Consider the following 15,313-nt stretch of genomic DNA (forward strand, 5'->3'; position numbering starts at 1 on the left):
CAACCTGGACTCAGGGGTAGATGTAACATAGTAAATACAAATCTGGACACCCAAATTAGTATGATATGTTACGTTTGGTATGGTTTGTATTAATTTGTGGATATCCATCATCCATTTCATATGATATGTTACAAATTACAATTCATAATATGTTATTGCAATTCCAATTAGTTGTTGCTAACGTTAGGTAAGTGGCTAACGCTAACATTAGCTAGGTGGCTAACGTTAGCTAGGCTAGGGGTTAGGGGTTAAACGCCCACATCAGTAGAAATCTACTTTTTTTGAGCTGAAAGACGATGGCCAGAGCCTACCCATGATGTTGCACTACGATTTAAGTCAATAAGTCATTGTTTTAATCAAAGTAGAATATATTTGGGCTTGAATGCCAAATCCGAACTGCCCACTTCGTGCAAATCCATGTGAATGCCATATCTTTCCCTATGATATGACATACAAATAGTTTTCAGCCTACATTTAGTTTCAGGTCTGGGATTTATTTGAATGTTACCACCCACCAGCATGGCGTTGTTTATTAATCAGAAACAGCTGCAAAGTTCTTCCTCTTTGTGACTGAGATGAGCAAAACAGCCTTGTGTCCAATTGGCTGCATGAGCCAGGGAGCAAATAAAAATAAGGTGTGGTTTTTGCACCTCCTGTTTTTAACCAGAAAATTACAATAAATAATTGGATAATTTGTCAATTTTCACTTATTTTTGAGGTAGTCTGTAAAAAAGAATAATAATAATAATATATATATATATACACAGTATCAGTCAAAAGTTTGGACACACCTACTCATTAAAGTTATTTTTGAAATGTTTATTTTTAGTTTTTATTTAACTAGGCAAGTCAGTTAAGAACAAATTCTTATTTACAATGAGGGCCTACCCCGGCCAAACCCGAACAATGCTAGGCCAATTGTGCACCACCCTATGGGACTCCCAATCACGGCCGGATGTGATTCAGCCTGGATTCAAACCAGGGACTGTAGTGACTCCTCTTGCACTGAGATGCAGTGCCTTAGACCGCTGCGCCACTCGGGAGCCAGCTAGACTGACATGCATTGTAGAATAATAGTGAATCTAGAGGCGAAAGAAACACACACCTATTTAGGCGAGGTGCTGGCTAGCGGAGTAGAACACTTAAAAAAATACTATAATAGTGAAGACATCAAAACTATGAAATAACACATATGGAATCATGTAGTAACCAAAAAAGTGTTAAACAAATCCAAATATATTTTATATTTGAGATTCTTCAAAGTAGCCACCCTTTGCCTTGATGACAGCTTTGCTCACTCATAGCTTTCTCTCAACCAGCTTCACCTGGAATGCTTTTCCAACAGTCTTGAAGGAGTTCCCACATATGCTGAGCACTTGTTGGCTGCTTTTCCTTCACTCTGCGGGCCAACTCATCCCAAACCATCTCAATTGGGTTGAGGTTGGGTGATTCTGGAGGCCAGGTCATCTGATGCAGCACTCCATCACTCTCCTCCTTGGTCAAATAGCCCTTACACAGACTGGAGGTGTGTTGGGTCATTGTCCTGTTGAAAAACAAATGATAGTCCCACTAAGCACAAACCAGATGGGATGGTGTATCGCTGCAGAATGCTCAAGTGTGCCTTGAATTCTAAATAAATCACACAGTGTCACCAGCAAAGCACCCCACACCATCACACCTCCTGCTTCACGGTGGGAACCACACATGAGGAGATCATCCGTTCACCTACTCTGCGTCTCACAAAGACACGGCGGTTGTAACCAAAAAACTCAAATTTGGACTCATCAGACCAAAGGACAGACTTCCCACCAGTCTAATGTCCATTGCTCATGTTTCTTGGCCCAAGCAAGTCTCTTCTTATTATTGGTGTCATTTCGTAGTGGTTTCTTTGTAGCAATTCGACCATGAAGGCCTGATTTACGCGGTCTCCTCTGAACAGTTGATGTTGAGATGTGTCTTTTACTTGAACTCTGTTAAGCATTTATTTAGGCTGCAATTTCTGAGGCTGGTAACTCTACTGAACTTATGCTCTGCAGCAAAGGTAACTCTGGGTCTTCCTTTCCTGTGGCATTCCAAATGAGAGCCAGTTTCATCATAGCGCTTGATGATTTTTGCAACTGCACTTGATTCTTGAACATTTTCCAGATTGATTGACCTTCATGTCTTAAAGTAATGATGGACTGTCGTTTATCTTTGCTTATTTGAGCTATTCTTGCCATAATATAGACTTGGTCTTTTTCCAAATAGGGCTATCTTCTCTATACCAACCCTACCTTGTCACAAATGCATTAAGAAGGAAAGAAATTCCACAAATGTACTTTTAACAATGCACACCTGTTAATTGAAATGCATTCCACGTGACTACCTCATGAAGCTGGTTGAGAGAATGCCAAGAGTGTGCAAAACTGTCATCAAAGCAAAGGGTGGCTACTTTGAAGAATATAAAATATATTTTGATTTGTTTCACTTTCTTGGTTACTACATGATTCATATGTGTTATTTCATAGTTTTGATGTCTTCACTATTGTTCTACAATGTAGAAAATAGCAAAGATAAAGAAAAACCCTTGAATGAGTAGGTGTGTCGAAACTTTTGACTGGTACTGTGTGTGTGTGTATGTGTATATATATATATATATATATATATATCTGTATGTATATATATATATATATATATATATCTGTATGTATGTTTAGATATGTATACACACACTACCGTTCAAAAGTTTGGGGTCACTTAGAAATGTCCTTGTTTTTGAAAGAAAAGCACATTTTTTGTCCATTAAAATAACATCAAATTGATCAGAAATACAGTGTAGACGTTAATGTTGTAAATGACTATTGTAGCTGGAAACAGCAGATTTTTAATGGAATATCTACATAGGCGTACAGAGGCCCATTATCAGCAACTATCACTCCTGTGTTCTAATGGCATATTGTGTTAGCTAATCCAAGTTTATAATTTTAAAAGGATAATTGATCATTAGAAAACTCTTTTGCAATTATGTTAGCACAGCTGAAAACTGTTGTTTTGATTAAAGAAGCAATAAAACTTCTTTAGACTAGTTGAGTATCTGGAGCATCAGCGTTTGTGGGTTCGATTACAGGCTCAAAATGGCTAGAAACAAAGAACTTTCTTCTGAAACTCATCAGTCTATTCTTGTTCTGAGAAATGAAGGCTATTCCATGCGAGAAATTGCCAAGAAACTGAAGATCTCGTACAACGCTGTGTACTACTCCCTTCACAGAACAGCGCAAACTGGCTCTAACCAGAATAGAAAGAGGAGTGGAAGGTCCCGGTGCACAAATGAGCAAGAGGACAAGTACATTAGCGTGTCTAGTTTGAAAAAAAGATGCCTCACAAGTCCTCAAATGGTAGCTTCATTAAATAGTACCCACAAAACACCAGTCTTAATGTCAACAGTGAAGAAGCGACTCCAGGATGCTGGCCTTCTAGGCAGAGTTGCAAAGGAAAAGCCATATCTCAGACTGGCCAATAAAAATAAAAGATTAAGATGGGCAAAAGAACACAGACACTGGACAGAGGAACTCTGCCTAGAGGGCCAGCATCCCGGAGTCGCCTCTCCACTGTTGACGTTGAGACTGGTGTTTTGCGGGTAAAATGGTATAATTGCATGATATGATAGCATTGCAAACCCACTCCCCCCGTCACCCCAAGATGAATGGTTTTGGCCACTAAAGTATTTTTTCGTTACGCGCTTCACCGCTTTCTTTGGTGTAACGTTAGCTAGAAACCACAAGTGTCTATCCAGATAATGAAAAGGCACCCACAAAAGAAAATTCAAGGAACTTATAGTTGCAAGTCATTTGCTGCATGCATGATCATGAGCAAAGTCATTGTAGGCTATCATTTCACTTCCCATGTGAGAACCATGAGCACAGGCTGGCTTGACTTTGATGTACGGAGCCTGCCAGCAGCCTAGCTACCAAAGGTTACACTGTGTCCATTACAATGTAGAAAAACGCATATCAGCTATCTTTCAACAGTTATCCATATTACCGTAGCATCATCTCATCTCATAGAAATAGATCATAATCATCTATTTCTATGGCAGATTCGTGGCCGCAATTAATGGAAGATACCAAAACTTTGGATATAACAATAGATGGTGATGTCTAAAATAGGCCAGTGGTTTCCATCTGTTTAAATCCAGCTCCAGAACCAGCCATAGAGCCAGCTGTCTAATCTTTTGAATACGGTGTAGTAAAAAAGATAGGTTAGCAAGATAGCTAGCTAGATAAGGTTAGCATGCTAGCTATCTACACTGACAGCTGTCAGTGGCCTATTTGTTGATGTTAATCAATTCCACGTGGAAATTCTCCCGATTTGTGAATATGTATAAGTAACCTTCGTCATTCTTCGGAGGGGGAACCTAAACATGCGTTTCCTCACTATGACAGGAAATTACATCAAAATAGAGGTGGCAACTTCCTCTGTGGGGAGTCCTTTAAGGTTAAGGTTAGGGTTAGGAGTTAGGTTAAATGGTTAGGGCTAGGGGAAGGGTTAGCTAACATGCTAATTAGTTGCAAAGTAGCTAAAAAGTAGTTTCAAAGTTGCTAATTAGCTCAAATGCTAAAGTTGTGAGATTCAAACACGCAACCTTTGGTTTGCTAGTCTTTCACGTTATTTGTCATAAGTAACCTTCTGTCTTATGTAACCGTACCAAACGTAACATATCATACTAATTTCAGTGTCCCAGATTTTCATTTACTTTGTTATGTCTAGTCTATGAGACCAGGCTGGTGATTTACAATAGCAGGCTTTGGTCTTTCATGAGTGCACTTTTTAGAACTGTCTTTTTACTCTCTGCCATTCTTGATTTGGTGCCATTGTGGTTAGCCTCTGGGCGGAGTGGCACCACTTGATTGATGATGCTGACAGAACGTTTGTACCAATAGACAGAGAGGGCCCAAACAGCTACTAATCGTTGTTGATGTCCCTACATCCAACTACTGTCCTTCATTCTGTAAATTCATTGGAATTGATCTAGACTTAAAAATATAACTACTTTCAACACATTAAATAATTTCAATGTCAGCTATGATACCACAAATTGTTAAACCAAGTGTGAAATATGGGAATCATTTTTACAGTAAAGCAAGCAGAGAGATCACTGTAACGTCAAAGCTGTTCTCCAATAAAGTCTAAAAACATTCACTTTTTTAATTAAAAAAAAAATATTATTTAACCTTTATTTTATTTAACTAGGCAAGTCAGTTAAGAACAAATTCTTATTTACAATAACGGCCTACACTGGCCAAACCCGGACGACGCTGGGCCCATTGTGCGCCACCCTATGGGACTCCCAATCACGGCCGGTTGTGATACAGCCTGGATTAGACAGCTAAATTAGACAGCTTGAATTATTTGCCTTTTGCTAATGGAAACTATTTAACAAGACATGATACACAGGCAGATGTGGAGTTCCCTTACAGAAAGGAGAAATTAGCCCTGTTCTGGCCCTTTGATAGCAAGCTTGTTAGTATTAAACACTAAAATGGCCTACTTATGACATGATTAAAGACCATCATATTTTTATTGTGTTTTATCTTAAGGGGTACATCTGTATGATTCTAAATAACTTTATTACCTTTCCTAAGAAATGTACTGTCACTGCATTATATGAAAAACAAAACACTGAAGGCAGACCACAGAGAGCAATTTGTCAATCCAAGGACCTTAAAACTACACTAGATGAACGGGCCTCAAAGTAGGGTTTGGGGGTTGGCTAACAACAACAACAACACTCTTGCCTGAAAAGAATGTGAAGGAATGCCTTTAGCCCCCGCTGTAGTCCCTGGAGAAACTTCATGGTTTCACTCACACAATGATTAACCTAAAATACCCCCAGTAGCTTAACTTACACAAGCATATAGAACATACATGGCAACTATGATGGCTAGTGAAAGTTGTTGAGTGTTCTTAATGGGGCTACTGTAGGAGGAACATTTGTAATGCTGCAAGACCTACAATGGCGTGAAAAAGTATTTGCCCCCTTCCTGATTTTGTCTATTGTTGATACTGAATGTTATCAGATCTTCAACTAAAACCTAATATTAGATAAAGGGAACCCGAATGAACAAATAAGAAAAACAAAGTGTACTTATTTTATTTATTTAATGAACAAAGTTATGCAACACCCAATTCCCCTGTGTGAAAAAGTAATTGCCCCCTTACACTCAATAACTGGTTGTTATTCCTGTAGTTGTTGATCAGTCTCTCACATCGCTGTGGGGGGAATTTCAGCCCACTCTTGCATGCAGAACTGCTTTAACTCAGTGACGTGTGGGTTTTCAAGCATGAACTTCTCGTTTCATGTCCTGCCAAAACATCTTGGGATTAGGTCTGGACTTTGACTAGGTCATTCCAAAAATTCTAAATTGTTGCTTTTTAGCCATTTTCATGTAAACTTGATTGTGTGTTTTGGATCATTGTCTTGCTGTATGACCCAGCTACCCTTCAGCTTCAGCTCACAGATGAATAGCCTGATATTCTCCTGTAGAATTCTCTGATACAGAACAGAATTCACCGTTCCTTCTATTAAGGGAAGTCGTCCAGGTCCTGAGGCAGCGAGCATCCCCAAACCATCACACAACCACCACCATGCTTGACCGTTGCTATGAGGTTCTTACTGTGGAATGCAGTGTTTGGTTTTCCACAGGAAAAATGGGACCCATGTCATCCAAAAAGTTATACTTTTGACTCATCTGTCCACAGAACATTCTTCCAAGAGTATTGGTGATCTTCCAGGTGCTTTTTTAGCTAGATTTAGTCAACTTTTTGGACGAGATGGGTCTCATTATGTCTGGCGAAAACCAAACACTTGCCTTAATAGAAGGAACCATGAATTCTGCACTATATGAGAGAATTCTACAGGAGAATGTCAGGCCATCCATTTCCCCCCGCCCTCAACATCCCCCATCAAACATGATCCTAGTTTTTGCTCATTATTCTATTTTTGATTATATCTTGAAGACAATAATACAACTTTATTTCAATGCCAAACACTATGCTTTGTAGGGTTTGTGCAGTCTTTGTTTGGTCAACACACAATTTCTTTAAGCTAGTGCATGCAATGCACTTCCAAAGAAATGACCATTTTTATTCAATCTTTGTGCCTCCGTGAGAAGGCCATTTTGTTCTCTGCCGAGAGGGGTATTTATAGAGGCAAGATATTCAGCGAAGGAGCTTGATCCGCTCTGTGCTCTCACTCCTGTGGAGCAGGCAATTTCACTTTGCAGCACCGTCCGCAGCTCCAGCCATACCATTCCATCAGCATAAATGCCTCAAAAACACTTACACACAAAGTATACAGGTGAGAAAAACACTACTTCAGTGGGACTAGGAATGTTTTTTTTGTTGTTTTTTTTTGTGCTCCTGAATTGTGACTTCTATTTTCTTTTCAGAATTTGATGTGAAGACTATTCGAATGGAAAACAATTGGTTGAGTTGTTGCATTTTCCCGGTCATTCAGTAGCATGGCGACACAGAGGAATTATTACAAAAACAGCCACCGGCATACCTAAGTGTAATGATAATGGCTAATGGCACTCTCATTAATAATGGGGTGCACATTTATAAACAGCCTCTTTAAATAAAGAACATCTCAGAATATCAGGACTAACCATGGAGAGGAAAGGTTCATTCAAACATAATTTCACCTGACCAATTCTCTTGTATGAATAATCAATATCCCACACATAGCCCTCTACAATAAGAATCACTTCACAGATACAATTATGGCTGTCCCCTCTCTGCCAGAGCCACTGTCAACTGTGTTTTTTAATTCTGTAATCAGTTGCCAGCAGGACCCACTATCGCCGTCTGCAACCCGCGTGCCAGTCAATACAGACATCCCCAAACACACACAGGCTGGTTTTGTCAAATGTTTTATTGAGTATAGACATCTGGGCTACTGTAAAACATGCATTATCTCTGGAAGGAGGAGAGGAGCAGGTCGCATTGTCCCTGCTGTCAGCTGTGTCAGGCCTGGCACCAGTGATGGAGATTAATGAAGTATCAAGAGAGTAATACGCTTCTTCAAATGCTCCTACCAAAAGCTGTCAACGTTTAGTGGACCTGTTCTTTGGCAAGGGGGACTGTATGGAATTCTCCTGAACCAAAAACAAACAGGGATAATGTGGCAGAGTGGGCAGTAGGTAGGACTGAGCCGACCTGGCAGGTATCAATCACAATCTCCAGCTTCATTCTGTCTAAAACAAAGAAGAGGAATTATCTAACGGCACAGTCCATTCTGGTAGCCGACAGACCGCGACTGAGTCACTTCTTAGTCTTGGGCTGGTTCGGCGTGTTGAATTTGAAAAAGATGACGTCTCCGTCCTCCACGACGTAGGTTTTTCCCTGTTGTCTGTATTTCCCCGCTGCCTGTAAAACAGAGAAACACAACACCTAATTAATGACAGTAATGAAAAACAAGAAATAGCTAGAAATAGCAAATAAACAATGAACGCACGTGATCATCTCACTCTTTCCTGAAAACAGCATATATACACACACACACACACACACAGTCATGTTTTATTCATGGGGTGACTAGATTCCCACTGAGTGAATAACCCTCTTCTCTGTCAATTTCCATTCATATGTACAAGTAAAATGTTAATAACGCTCTTCATTATAGCAGCCTCACACTCCTCAAGGAAACAAAATTAGTTCCAACATTTCTTTTGTATACATTAGATCTGTTTGTTCCCCTTCCCGGCAAACTCAAAATAATTGACTTGAAGTGCTAATACGGACGGGTTTATGCATTCTGGTTCTGCACAGAGCACAATTAATTAGAAGAATCAATGTCCCTTTAAAGGCTCAGGAGACCATTTAATCCAGACTCTATAGCACCAGAAACACTGCTTGGAGAGGGGGGGGGATCAATGGCTATTTGTGATTCCAGAGTATGTATTAAACCAGACACGTCTAACTGGTTCATTTGCACTTGAAAGCAGCCATCTGGAGGAGCAAGCTTGGCTTAACCAGATATGATTACTAATAATGTGATATCCCTGTACACTGGCCTATTCAAACAGCCCATTCCCACGACTGACATTAACTAGCATTGGCCTTAATGCTGCAGTCAAAAATGCTCAGTGTCCATATATACACACGAGGGAACGGGGATTAGAAAGAGAGCATGCAACAGGACCTGAGGCTCTGATGTCAGGCTTCTATAACAATACTGTTCAAACCCCTAGAGCCCTGCACATTTCACCCTCCACTGACACATTAGGAACTAGTCACCAGCAATACATGACAGAGGATTTATACACATTTTACAAAGAATTGAGGTGAAATATTATTGAATTATTCAAATGTTTTGGTACTTTCCGGATCCCTATAGGCCTAGTAATGTAGTGCGTGAATATCTGCCAGACAGAGGATTTGGAGATCTACTGGGTGATATTAGGAGTCAGTATGCCAAGCTCTCACTACTTGCCAGTGCTAATCACACATCTCCTGCACGGGATTTAGGAGGGATTACTGTCTGATACTCATCTAGAAACTCTGTGATCTCGACTTTGTCCACAGCCCTAATTGTTTAATCCTTATACTCCATTGGTGAAACAAATTCTTACTGTTACTTTTAGACCTGCTGCATTTTAAACAGAACCCAGGCCAATTTCAGGTTAAAAAGTATCCAATTACCACATGGTTTGATGTCATCAACAGCTATTGGCTGGTGGTCAAGTTTAATCGTGTTTGAAGCTTAAGTACCACGACTATCTACATAATAGGACTGTGAAGGGCTTTGTACCCACTAATAACAGACGCCAGTCAAGGTTCTGGAGGTAAACCAATAGAGGCACTTCCTCCAGACACGTGCTAACCACTGACACGGACAGATTCATGTCCTGCTGTGTCAAGGGCAGGACCATACAAGACAAACCTACAGCTTCAGACACTAGTCACAGTGGGTGTCGGGAAATTGCTACAATCCATTGTGTGACATGGAACACTTTGGAATGTTGTTCCTTGCCCCCGAGCTTTCTTCTGAAAAAAGGAAGCGCAAGACCCAATAGCATTAAATATTGGCGGATGAGAGGTGTTGTAGATGAGGCCAATGTCTTACAGTTACCCTGAGCATTTCCACACACTCATAGACTGAGAATAAAAACGTTTAAAGATCCAATGCAGCCGTTTTTATCTCAATATCAAATCATTTCTGGGTAACAATTAAGTACCTTACTGTGATTGTTTTCAATTAAAATGGAGAAAAAGAAACAAAAATAGCTAGGACTGTTGGGGAGTGGTCTGAGTGGGGAGGGGCAAACTCAAAACTAGCTGTTATTGGCAGAGAGATTTGGATCTCTCTTTCTTATTGGTCTATTAACCAATTTACCGCCTGGTGATGTTACCAGACAGACCAAAACTCCATCCTAACAAAACAGGCTGAGATTTCAGGCAGTCTTTTCAAACTGCTCTTACACTAAAAGGGCATTATAATCATTTTCACAATTTCACAGTATTATTCCAACCTCATAGTGTGGAAGTATATACAACCACAGGCAAATCATGTTTTTGACTGCACTGGGCCTTTAAGCGCTCAGCGACGTAACCTGCTGTATTTATCGCAGAGCTATTGTCTTCACAAATTCACCATGAAGTACAGTGATTACATTTGACAGAGCAGAGCCCATTTAAAAGCCACATCCCAGTAAAAAGGTCAAAACAAACATTGGCAGTTATAAAAGAAGATATGCAGGCCACACTTATGCGCTGTTCATCTGTGAAACAGTCTTTATGTAAAAAATGTCACACTTTATTTAACTTGGCTCTTTATATCACTGTAACAGTGCTGCTACAGTGGCTTGGGGATTTGGCGGCAAAGAGTGTAAAGCTAACGGTCCGCTCTATAGATGTGGCTGGTTAACGCCTGGTGGGGTACAGAGAGCTTCCTCTGAGCGGCTGGTCTGAGGTATAAGAAAGGCCTACCATGAGCCTGTTAGAGCAGATTGGGATAAAGATATGCGCAGCAGGAGTAGAATTGCAGTGTTTAGAGACGGAATCAGTTGGCTTGTCAGGTGTGCTGGCGGAGTGTGTGCAGTAATTTCTTCCCCCGAGTAAAGGTGAAGAGCGTTTGCAGTGTGGCGACTGTCAGCTCCACTGATCACAGGAGACTTCCCTCAACTCCTGGCGCACCCCGACGGCTCACCTTGACAGCGTTCTCACTGCCTCCCTCTTTAAAATCCTCAAATTTCATTACTTCAGCCATAATGAAGCCCTTCTCAAAGTCCGTGTGGATCTTGCCGGCTGCCTGTGGAGCCTTGGTTCCTTTCTGTCAGGAGGAAGAAAGAGAAAGGACACACAAGGTAAATTAATTGTTTTGGAGAAGATGGATTACAGCACAGGGCTGACATGCTGTTTGATAGGGGGGATGGTGAAGTGAGCATGGCTAGGGGGTGTGTTGTGGGGTTATTCTTACCTCGCTCCTGATTTTTGGATAGCACTACACACAGTTGTGCATTGGTAGAGCAGCCTTGAGGCCGATAAGGAGTCAGAGCTGCTATCAATGCCCACCAGCAGTTTCTGATTCCCATTCCAGGGTGCTATTGATTTCTGTCCAAGCAATCTTGCCTCATTGTGGGTTGCTGCTCTGACCTCAGGTCGTCAGAGAGAGAGAGAGGCAGTGTTGCAGCGGGAGAGACACTATATTGACCTGGCTGTATCATACCTGACCATTTTGAAATGGAAACGTTCACTATATTTGATATACAGTGTATACTGTCTGCCTATGTATTTGTAGAATATTATACCGTCCTCTCCTTTGTCGTGTTTGAACTTCCTCAAAATGTTTTCACAGCACAGCAGATGATGAAAGGTAAAAGGTCCCTTTATGGAATATACATTTGAATTTAAACGGAACTTACATTATAATGGAATAACTATGGAAAATATCAAATTGGTTGTTTTAGATGTCCATTCCGAGAACCAAAAACAACTGTTTTCCCTTACTGTTTCATAAATTCTTTCTACATTAAATCCCATTTAGCACTAGAAGTCACAACTGTCTCTGATAAAATACGCAATTTATATGCATTGAAATAATGCTGGGGGAAATTGACAAATGACCCAAATAAGTGACATCCCTGCTCTGCATCATTATGACTTGTGCCTGTCGACCTGCTCTCCCCCTCTCTCTGCTCTGTAGCACTGTGCCTCGAAACTGTTGAGCACCTTTAATTATGTATATAATCAGGTTGGGGTCAACATATTTCATGCCAAAAGAATGATGTGTATTTAATGACTCCAATACATTACCATCCCTATGCAATCTCATTGACGGAGTGCTTGTAAGTTTAACTACCATTAATCAGCATCAAGGTTTGTCTAGGTGGAGAAAAATAGATTAGGGGATGATTTTGTCCTATGCCACACTACAAGAGGCACACATCATAGTAGTTAACAGCTATGCAGATCAGCCTGATAGATAATGGTCACCTCGAGGCTGCCTAATAAAGCATGCTAAAGGGCTTAGCAGCACCACCTTACAGAGTGTAGTTTTTACAATGTAAGATGTATTGGGTTAATATAGCTACTCACTGATGCTTACCAGACTAAATGCCTCTCACACACAATCAAGGCTAGCTGTAGTCAGTTATGTCAAAGGAGACAAGCCCATAGGAGAGAAAGGCTTGGAGGACTTCTGTTACTTTCCTAATCACACTGAGGACATCACTCATGTCTGGGAGGAGGTGGCTCATATATTTAACCACTATGTCTCCCAAATAAAATGTTGCTGTTTATTGTCAATCTAAAACTTTAAGCTCAAAGTCGTCTTTTTCTTAAGAACATACTGCACATACTTTCAGTTGAGTTAGTTGTCTTAAATACTGCTCACGTTACTTACACGTGTTAGGATGGGCCAATGCATCAGTATGCTACTCCTGACAGGTAGAATGCATTATTAGGACGGCCCTTAATCCTTTTATTCCCTCTAAAATATTTGCACAATACCAGTGTGCCGAGCCAACATCTGTATCGATGTCAATTCTCCTGTGATTCAGTGTCACCCAGGCTCTCGGCGGGCTCAGTAAACTGAGACACAGGGAGGAGGAGCCCCCAGCAGGGCCCACAAATGGTCAAATGAAAAGCCACATCAATTTCAGCACAGACAACCCCCGTCACACAGATTAGGCAGGCACAATGCTAGGGCCCCTTATCTCCCGCGGCAGGAGGAGGGCAGGCAGATCTGCGCTGGATGGAAACATTCTCAGGACGTAATGGGCAAAATCAATTGTTGCCCTCCTCAATCAATGTAGCCCCCCACTTTCACTGTTCAGCAGCTCACCAGTAATTGAAGTTATCCTTGGCCTGTAATGACTAGCTAAAGCAGGACCATGACAAAGTTGAAAGTGGCTGATATCAGGCTGGATGCCAGCAGAGTGGAACGGCGCGCGGCGCTGCCAGCCGCTGGGACAGGGTCTTACCCGGATGGTCCACGCACGGACCTCGTCTGGTCCAGCTGTGAAGAAGTACTCCAACTGTAGGGCTCCATAGCCAGCCTTGATGATCCTTGTCAGAACGCTGTCAGAATAAGCAGGGTGAAAGCAATATCAATTTTCATGTTGTTCACGGTGCTGTAAATGCTAGGTCATTTAGGGTATTTTAGTATTGCTTTGATTCGTAGCCACCTCTCTGGCAAGACCACATCAATCCCAGCATATAAACTCATTAAATAAATAAAATAGGATCACTTCGTTTAACATAGAGCATTTAATTCTCCAGTGATTTTTTGGGGGATTAATTGGCACGCTTGCCGTCTCATTTAGCACCTTTAAGAATTCATCCCAACGTCTCTCAGAGCTCGGGAGAAAAAAAATCTGCTGTCACAATTTCTCTTCCTCCATAGAGGTTTTCACATACGAACAATACACCCGAAATGCCCAAGTTATAATTATACCTGTAGATGACAGATGACAGTTAAAAACTTAATTTAGAAGAAAACCCTTTGACTGAGTTGTTCCCGTTAAGAGAGGGATCCTTGCTTTATAATGGTAATTACTCTACCATTTATTATTCTATCAGCGCACGCAATTAAAGGAGTGCGTGGAGGGCACAGTTGATAATAAAGTGTGGGGAGACTGAATGCTAATTAACCTCTGAGTCTTGTGCTCGGTGCAGTACTTCTGAATCTCCTCTTCACTCATGTCCTGCAGGACACTCTCCACTCCTCCGCTGAAGGGGATGACCAGCGCCCCGGGGTCGTGACTGTCCACCCACTCCTTGATTTTCACCAACCTGGACAGTAGACACAACAACACAGGCAGGATGGAGCTTCGTGCTGTTGGTGTTGACTGACAGAACAGAACAGAGTAGCGTTTGTTATCCGTCGGCTGGCCTATGCATATTCATGAGAGAACAGCCCGGCCTGTTTACCATGCCGTTTCGGAACATTGCCTTGCCAAGGTCGCCCTGCGATTGCACAGTTTCACTTTGTTGCTAAGTTTCGGTTATTAACAAGTTCCCAGTTCAGGAATACGTTTATGTGACATGTCATGTGTAGGTATGAAAGAATACACGCAATGACATCCCATTAAGAAAAAGCAGATTGCCATTTTAACTATATCACTGTCAACAATGTTTTACCCCAAATCCATCCTTACTGTAGGTTGAATCTTTACTGTAAAGGACAAGTAGATTTATTTCAAACCGTTAGCACCCAGTCCAATAATTGCTCTAAGGCCTGCAGGATGGACGGAAGTATAGTGTTCCCACTTATGAACGTCTTAGTCATTCACTTCCCTTAAAGCCCTTTTAAAGAGCTTTTTCTGCCCTGTGACTCAGCGGGACACCTGACATTGCAGGACAAAGATATCCTCACAGTTAATGGTAACTCTCTGCCAGAACAATGTGTGGGGAGGGGGGGTCGGATAATTATGAGATTAGCCCCACACGCTTTCAGCCTGGCCTGGGATTGGACGAAACCCAACGAGCAGCATCACACAAACCCATTTGAACACTTTGGGGCCCGACAGAGAGAGCTCCCAGACTTCTAGATTGATTCTCAAGGCCCCTGTCATTATCTGTAATCCTACTTTCCTGTTTAAAAACCTATAAGAAATCAAAGGCAGGGAGTGACCGCACAACCTCAACGCCACAGCTATTCCAATAACAATGTCAACCGTTTATCATCTGGCTATTGGATCACTGGTTCAGCCAATCAACTCTAGTGTATTTCTACCGCTTACAACTGAACAATACAATCAATGCTAAATATGGGAGAAGAATTACAACGTCAGGGAAATGTCATAGTAGCGTCATAGCGACGGTTGCTTGG

At 41.4% G+C, this 15,313-nt stretch overlaps 1 protein-coding gene across 4 annotated transcripts in view; it reads right to left on the reverse strand.

Moving 5' to 3' along the window:
• Nucleotides 1-7,894: 7,894 nt before the first annotated feature.
• The window catches only part of LOC115160769 (obg-like ATPase 1), a 45,525-nt gene continuing 38,106 nt past the window's right edge, over nt 7,895-15,313 (reverse strand). For all 4 annotated transcript variants that reach the window (XM_029711166.1, XM_029711164.1, XM_029711165.1 and 1 more), the window contains 4 exons: nt 14,134-14,274; nt 13,464-13,560; nt 11,189-11,311; nt 7,895-8,406 (listed from right to left, as the gene is read on the reverse strand). In XM_029711166.1, coding sequence (XP_029567026.1) covers nt 8,302-8,406; nt 11,189-11,311; nt 13,464-13,560; nt 14,134-14,274 — 466 coding nt within the window. In that variant the 3' untranslated portion in view covers nt 7,895-8,301. The remainder of the gene's footprint in view (nt 8,407-11,188; nt 11,312-13,463; nt 13,561-14,133; nt 14,275-15,313) is intronic.

The sequence above is a fragment of the Salmo trutta genome, chromosome 24 (assembly GCF_901001165.1).
Source record: "Salmo trutta chromosome 24, fSalTru1.1, whole genome shotgun sequence".
Lineage (NCBI taxonomy): Eukaryota > Metazoa > Chordata > Actinopteri > Salmoniformes > Salmonidae > Salmo > Salmo trutta.